We start from the raw sequence: 8,657 nt of genomic DNA on the forward strand, positions 1-8,657 counted from the left end.
CGGACAGACAGGAGGGCAACGAACACAAAAAAGAAGCAATGAAAATTCGCGGTTTCTGGCGGTGGCTGTTAAATGGAGCGTGCCGGTGGCTGCGTGCGGATTGTTTCGTTAATTTTTTTGGGTGGCCAGCGGGCGGGGGGGTGGGATGCGGGGGGGGGGGGAAGGATCTATGAGTGACAGAACCGCGCGGAGGGGAGGCAGAGAGGGCAGCGGGCGGTGAAACCGGCCTCCGCACGAATCATGCAAATTTTCAATTGCCGAGGCCGAGTCGCCGCTCACGCTCGCTCCGAGATCGCTCCGAGATCGCGGGGTCCGGAGCGGTAGAGCGAGAACGGCGCGCAACCCCGTTCCAGCGGCGACGACACGAGCGCGCGCGTGTGTGTGTCCGCGTGTGTGTGTGCGTGCCTGTGTGTGTGCGCGTGCCTGTGGGTACATGTGCATGTGTGTGTGTGCGTGCCTGTGTGTAGCCAGCGGGCATTCGACACTTCACGTAGCCTCAAGGTGCACATGGCCTGGCACAAGCGTCGTGGTGACGTCACCGCTACTTAGTGGCGAATGGCGGTTGTTGTTGTACGTGTGTGTACGTGTGTGTGTCCGCGTGTGTGTGTGTGTCCGCGTGTGTATTCACGTGTGTGTGTGCGTGCCTGTGTGTACGTGTGTGTACGTGTCCGCGTGTGTGTGTGCCTGTGTGTACGTGTCCGCGTGTGTGTTCATGTGTGTGGCCGTGTGTGCATGTGTGTGTGTGCATGTGTGTGTGCATGTGTGTGTTCACGTGCGTGTCCGTGTGTGTTCACGTGCGTGTCACTGCGCTACGTACCCGGCGACCGAAGTTCGATTCCCGCTCACAGCCAACACCGGTGACGATTACGTGAACCGGTCCTGGGCCTCCCTCAGGTCGACTCCGCCTCAAACGAGTACCGGGGCGCGATGTGTAAACGTCGCCAGACAAAGGCGGCCGGGTATGGCGCTGGCCAACCACCACCTTCTTCATAAGTGCTGCTCGCTCAATGGCACTTGCTTCTAACAGTCGCTTACAGGCTACAACAGGCGACCTTTGTCGTTGCGTGCCTTTGGGTCCCGTGTCCGCGCACGCACGGCGTGCGGTGTGCCGACGTGTGGGCCCACGCGAGGTCCCTTACCAGCTTCTTGGACAGCGGCGTCTTGTCCTCGTCGGGAAGATGCTGCTCCAGCGCCAGCACGATGCAGTTGGCGATAATCGTCGTCAGGATCATCCACTCGAAGGGCGTGATCCCCGGAACGACGGACGAGTCAAGGGCAGAGAATGAGAGGACGTATCCACCAACCAATCGGAGGACCCAGAGAGAACATACAAAACTCGAAATATCCAGGTGTCAGGGTCGAGATCGAATCCGTGACATGAATACCAGGCGAGGTAGTTAACACCCCCTTGTTGGTTGAGGGTGTCTGGCTGGCAGGGTTGGTGACAGACAGACAGTCACCGCATCATCCAGACAGACACTCTGAGACTTAGACAGAGACCAGAAGGCAGAAGAATATTTAAATCGACGGACATACGTTTATCTGTGGGACCCTTTCGCCAGTATAAAGATATTGAATTATGGATTTTAAAAATAGGCTTTATCCTTTCTGGCATGAACACAGGACGTGTTAAGATGTTCAAATTCCAAATAGACACCTCATTCGTGGCTGTGTCTCGCCGGCGCCAGACGCTAAAGGCGAACAGTACAAGGACAATGCAAACACCGAAGCATTAATAGCTCGGGCTAGATAGACACACAGACAGACAGACACACAGAGGGACAACCCCGTACACATCAGGCAGGCAGACAGACCAGCAGGGAGACAGACACAAACAGTTACTCTGACAGACACACAAATAGATAGACTGCCATATATTTACATAGACCTACTTACAGACAAAGACAAAGATCCCCATATAGCCTAAATGGACTTTTGAGGCAGGTGCTGTTCGCGAGTAGCACTTATGAAGGCCGGCACGGCTACACCAAGTACTCCATTTAAGGCTGAGCCGACCTAGTGGGAACCCTAGGACCGGTTCAGATAATCGTCACTGCTGTGAACGGGAATCTAACTCGGGTCGTCGTAGCTCAGCGCGCTAACCGCCACGCCACCGCTCCTCCCGACAGGTACCACCAGACAGACAAATACTTGCTCAGACACAGACAGACAGACAAATACTTGCTCAGACACAGACAGACAGACAAATGCGTGCTCAATGCGTGCTCAGACACAGACAGAGACAGACAGACAAATGCGTGCTCAGACACAGACAGACAAATACTTGCTCAGACACAGACAGACAAATACTTGCTCAGACACAGACAGACAGACAAATGCTTGCTCAGCCACAGACAGAGACGGACGGGCATAGACAGGATGCTGATACTCAGCAATTAAATTGGGGCACACGACGCCCTCCAGCCGCTTCCCTCGTGGGGTCAAGAGGTCGCCGATCGATCACCGTGGGGCAGGCGGGGGGGGTTAGAGGAGGAGCCGTACCCCTTGGCTCTGCCAGGCAGCAGGCGGTAGAGAGCAGAGTGTGGAGTCTTGCTGTTCTCTCTGTACGGGATTGAGTGTTCGCTGCCACTGTTATTGGTTCTGAGCGCGAATCAAACCCGGGGTTCGAGATGTGGCGCGCTAATCGCTTGCACGCCTTTAACAACCACGTAATCACGCAGATGTCTTCACTCGCACGCACAGATCTTTATAAACTGAATGTAATTCGCACCCTTGTCTCATCCAGGTAATTATCACCGTTACTTTGACACTATTAATTTTTTTGTAAGCAATCAAAAACGGATGCGTTAATGTAAATGCTCTCATCAGAGTGGAAAGGCAACTATTGGCGTTATCCTTAAAGTATTACTTTGCTGATAGCACGAGTAAGGATATGGCCACTCGGTGATGCGCTTGGCGAGTTTCCTGAACGGGTTGTCTTCTCCCAGAATGAAGAGCGATCGGTTGGGATCGAGGCACCCTCTCCTAGCTGGCATCGGATTGTAGAGGGCCATCGAGCGGGCCCTCTGGGCCATTGTCTGCTTGTAGGCCCTCTGCCCAGGCCCACCCGGCCCTCCCGCTCCCCCTCCACCACCTCCGCCACCTCCTCCTCGGGTGCCAGCGCCACCGCCACCGGCGCCACCGCCTATCCCGCCCATCCCACCACCGCCAGCAGCAGCCGGACCCGACCCCACCATTGTTTGCTGCTGCTGGATGCCGGCCCCCGCCGCGGTTGGCCAAGTCGGAGGAGAGTGGCGATGCCTCGTCACCTAGCCGGGACATCCTGCGTGTCACAGACAGAGAAGGCGATCGTGGTGGTGATGGTGATGGGTGGAGCATCGGCCAGTCATCTCAGTCAGTCAACCCATGGCACCACCTTGGTCTGCCCAGTGACCTGCTGCCAGCGGACGTTCGACACTTCACGTGGCCTTAAAGTGCACCTAGCCTGGCACAAGCGCCGTGGTGACGTCACCGCCACTCGGTGGCGAAAGGCGGTTGTTGTTGATAGTGATAATAGTGGTGATGGTGAGTGGGTGGATGCGTGTTCGTCACGTGACAAATTAAAACCGATGCGTCCAATTCTCACAAAGTGGAATGCAGTTCCACTTTGTGGTTTAAGTGAAATATGATTTAATATTACGGGCATTTTTACTTGTATCATTCATTCATTCACAAACGTTCTCAGCCGCGAGTTCATATCCTCGCATCCGCTCATTCATCCGGGTAGTTTCATGAAAAACTCTCACTGGAGAAGCCACGGTGAATGGATTTGTGTTATCCATGTTCCGGGGCTGGCATTTACCCCCCTCCCCTCGGCCCCCCCACAACCTCACTACCCCCCCCCCCCCCCCCCACTAAACTATAAGGAGCAGAACGCAGATGAGCGATAACAATGTCAGGGAAAGAGCGCGGGAGAGGGGGGGGGGCTCACTGTGAAGAGAGGCGGACGGGGGGAGAGATGAGAGAGGGATGGAGGGAGAGGGGGGGAGGGAGAGGGGGAGGGAGATGGGAGAGGGATGGATCGATGTGAGGGGACAGCAAGAGAGTGTGGAGAAAGAGAGAGGGGGGGGGGAAAGAGGGGGTAGAGCGAGGGGAGATAGAGATGGAGAGAGGAGGGAGAGAGAGGGCCCGAGGGGGAGAGTGAGGCGAGGGAAGAGAGATGGAGCGAGGCTACAGAGAGAACAGGAGGAAGATGCAGAAAGGAGAGAGATGGGGGAGATGGTCGGGAGAGATTCTGTGAGAAACCTAGCGGGGTGGAGAGTGGGAAGGGGGAGAGAGACTTGAGAGAGGAAAGCGAGGAGAGGGGATGGAGGGGAGGGAGAGACAGTGGAACGTGGATGAGGTTGATGAAGGCCACGGAGAACGGGAAGAATTATCATAATTATCATAATATTACAAATATTACATACAAAACATAGGGGGAACATAGACATGGAGTCGGGAGAGAGGGGGTAGAGAGTGGAGGGGGTAGAGAGAGGGGGAAGGGGTAAGGAGAGCAGAGCGTGACATCTATTGTGAAATCTTTCATTTTAAAAGGGAGGGGGGGGGTTACATAAAGCAAAGCATAAAAAACGAAATGATGAACGAAGCCAAGTGCCGACTACACCGAGCGTCTTCTTGTTTCCTCTGGTCGTAAACAGAGAGAGAGAGAGGGCACAGAGAAGGCACCCTCCGTGCTGATGAGGCGATGGCAGAGTTCACCGCGATGTGAGACGAGGTGGAGGGGGTGTCAAGAGAGAGAGTCAACACTGTAAAGCGACAGAGCAGAGAGAGAGAGAGACACGGGGAAGAAGGGAGAGAGATGAAGGGTCAGGGGTCGGAATCAGGGATGGAGAGAAGACCGTGAGAGTCGGAGAGAGAGAAGGGGGAGAGGCTGGGGGATAGAGATGGCCAGAAGGTGGAGGAAGGGGAATGGGAGAGACAAGAGAGGGATGAGGGGAGGATGTGTGGACGCGTGAGAAGGAATCAGATGATAGTGAGGTGGGGGGGGGGGTACAGGGAGAGAGAGAGAGGCAGGGAGAAGGGAGAGGGGGAGAGGGAAGAGAGAGGGGGGCAGAGAGGGGGGGGGGGGCGAGGTGTGAACGTGCGAGTTCCCGTGGGGTTAACAAAGACGGCTCCTCGCCTCGCTTCACTGACACCGCCGCTTCTGCTGCTGCAGCTTCATCATCATCAGCACATTCACCATGGTCATCATCATCGTCATCAGCAGATTCACCATGGTCATCATGGTCATCATCAGCACATTCACCATGGTTATCATCATCAGCACATTCACCATGGTCATCATGGTCATCATCAGCACATTCACCATGGTCATCATCATCATCGTCATCAGCACATTCACCATGGTCATCATCATCGTCATCAGCACATTCACCATGGTCATCATGGTCATCATCAGCACATTCACCATGGTCATCATCATCATCGTCATCAGCACATTTACCATGGTATCATCATCGTCATCAGCACATTCACCATGGTCATCATCATCATTGTCATCAGCACATTCGGCATGGTCATCATCATCATCAGCACACATATCATCGCTATCGTTATCATCATCATCATCAGCAGCAGCAGTGATACCGTTTATAACCATCATCACCATCTCTAAACTGTTTCTGTTTATTTGACCAGCTAAGGCCCCACTGGGCTAAACAGCTCAGTTGGGGCCTGACCTGTGGGTTATCATGTAAAGCAGCCAAACACTCTGGGAACACCCAGAGGACTCGGAGAAGAATCCAAACGACCACGCCCAGCCGCCTTTGCCTCCCCAGTGCTGATGTGTTACGACTCGGCACAACGAATGTCGAATCCAGTCCTCTGGCCTAGACACATCTGGGCAGTTCACCGGCGTCGACTCAAGCCAGGCCTGGCTCTGCTGACGAGGCAATGAATGTCGAAACAAGCTACTCATTTAAGGTCGAGTCTACCTAGGGGAGGGCCCCCAAACCGGTTCGGGGTAACCGTCGCTCGGTGTTGGTCGTGAATCGAACGGGGCGGGGGGGGGGGTCTCCCCGGGTTGGTAGCGCAGCGCTCGCTAAACCGACGACCCCAGCTCGACTCGGCCGGTGCGTCAACCTCAGCAATGGAGAGACAAAGGCGGCCGGGAGAGACAAAGGCGGCCGGGCGCGCCGTTCTCCACTCCGCCGCCTCGCGTGCCGTGCCGGCCTTCACCGGCGCTGCTCGCTGACGGCGCTAGCCCCGAGGGATGCGTCAGAGCTGCTGCTGCAGTTGCAGCAGCAGCAGCAGCTGCAGCAGCTGCTGCTGCTGCTGCTGCTGCACGGGGCTGCTGCAGCAGCTGCTGCTGCTGCTGCTGCACGGGGCTGTGCTGCTGCGCGCTCGGCGTCTGCGCCGGGAGCGGTGGCGGCGCAGTCGCTGGGCGCACGGAGCCGCCGTCGGGAGACGACCGAGTTGGACTCCCGGCCACGGCGAACCACCGTGGCCGGGAGCGAAGAGAAAATCGAACCGGTCTCCTTGGGCCCCCCCCCTCCTTCGCCGACCCCCCACGTTGAGCGGCGTGGTGAAGTACGGCCAAGCTACTGTGACGGCTGACTCCCCGAATTGTCTTGGAGGAGATGGGAGCTACCCACGCTTCGCCCCACCGATCGGATTACCTCCTCCGGAGTCGACGAATCCGCTGTGAAGCGGTCGACAGTGAGAGGCGAATTCATGCGAAAAGCACGAATTTACGCGGGGGGAACAAAGACAAAGATACCCGTGTATACGCGGGGGGAAACAAAGACAAAGATACCCCCGTGTAGCCTTAACACGCTCTTGGGGCAAGTGCTGTTAGCGAGCGCCTATGAAGGTCGGAACGACACGCGAGGGGACGATGTGGACAACAGCGCGCCCGGCCGCCTTTGTCTCTCCATTGCTGATGTTTATTACAGAGCACCAGGTCATCACATTTAAGGCTGAGTCGACCGAGGGGAAGGCCCAGAACCCAATGTTCGCAGGGCAGCGCGTTAACCGCTGCGCCACCGCTCCCCCATACAGAACTGAACACCACGCGCGTGAACACGTACACGCGTGCGTATGTATACACACACACACACACGTGTACACAGACATGTCTACAAAGATCCCCCCGTATAGCCTTAACAGAGTGTAGGGGCAAGTGCTGTTAGCGAGCACCTATCCACACACATGTACACACACACACACACGTGTACACACACACACACACGTGTACACACACACACACACGTGTACACACACACACACGTGTACCACACACACACGTGTAGACACACACACGACACACGTGTACACACACGTGTACACACACACACACGTGTAGACACACACACACGTGTAGACACACACACACACGTGTACACACACACACGTGTACACACACACGTGTACACACACACGTGTACACACACACGTGTACACACACACACACGTGTACACACACAAACCTCTGCCTGCCGCCTTGAATATCCGGAAGCGAGCCCAGTCCCGCTACCTTCTCTTTACCCACGTCCGGAGCAGAGCAGCCATCGTGCTGATGATGCTGCTGCTGCTGATGATGATGCTGCTGCTGCTGATGATGATGCTGCTGCTGCTGCTGCTGATGATGATGATGATGATGCTGCTGCTGCTGCTGCTGATGATGCTGCTGCTGCTGATGATGATGCTGATGATGATGCTGCTGATGATGCTGCTGCTGCTGATGATGATGCTGATGATGATGCTGCTGATGATGATGCTGCTGCTGCTGATGATGCTGCTGTTGATGATGCTGCTGCTGGTGATGCTGCTGATGATGCTGCTGCTGATGATGCTGCTGCTGATGATAATGAGCTAATGCCCGCTGAGTCTCAGCTGACCACAGTCAAATAATAAAATTATATTTCACACTGACGACGCTGCTGATGATGATGCTGGTGGTCCACTGTGCTGCTGCTAGTGGAGATGCTGCTCTTGTTACTGCTGCTGATGATGAATGCTGTCGCTCCTGCTGCTGATGCTGGTGGAGATGACGCTGCTGGTGACACTGCTGCTGATGATGACGCTCCTGCTGCTGCTGGCGGAGACGTGACTACTGCTGATGATGATGTCGTTGCTGCTGCTGATGGTTACACACCGTCGCTCATTACGTTCCACCCGCGTCCCTCACGCCTGGTCGAAATTGTACCTTCTACCCGTGCACACGCAGGCGTGTACACACACACGTGTACACACACACACACGTGTACACACACGTGTACACACACACGTGTATGTACACACACGTGTAGGTACGCGGTCAGCTGCAGCAGCTATCGGCAATGCGGGACTGAGAGAGAGGGAGAGAGGGGGGGGGTAGAGGGAGAGGGGGGGAGAGGGGGAGAGAGACAAAAGGAGGGGGGGGGTTGCGGGGGGGAGGTGATGGAGGGAGGTGGGGGTTGGAGGAAGACTAAATAAATAAATAAATGCGTCTCATTCAAGAGGCAGAGGGGAGAGCGACTGGGAGAGAGAAGGGGGAGATGGATGGGAGAGCTGAGGGATATGTAGGACAGTGGGTGTCACCCACATTTCATCCCTCCATCTCCCCCCCGTATCCCCCCTCCCCACCCGTGTCCCCCTCCCCCCCGTGACCCCTCTCTCTCCCCCCCGTGTCCCCTCTCCCCCCCGTGTCCCCACCCCGTGTCCCCACCCCGTGT

General features: G+C 56.0%; 1 protein-coding gene across 1 annotated transcript in view; it reads right to left on the reverse strand.

Annotated features, from left to right (window-relative positions):
• LOC144736608 (voltage-dependent P/Q-type calcium channel subunit alpha-1A-like) overlaps positions 1-8,657 on the reverse strand; it is a 141,966-nt gene that overhangs the window by 112,835 nt on the left and 20,474 nt on the right. The window contains 3 exon segments of the mRNA XM_078619175.1: positions 1,140-1,245; positions 2,896-3,224; positions 3,226-3,283. Coding sequence (XP_078475301.1) covers positions 1,140-1,245; positions 2,896-3,224; positions 3,226-3,283 — 493 coding nt within the window.

The sequence above is a fragment of the Lampetra planeri genome, chromosome 61, assembly GCF_965212315.1.
Source record: "Lampetra planeri chromosome 61, kcLamPlan1.2.h2, whole genome shotgun sequence".
Lineage (NCBI taxonomy): Eukaryota > Metazoa > Chordata > Hyperoartia > Petromyzontiformes > Petromyzontidae > Lampetra > Lampetra planeri.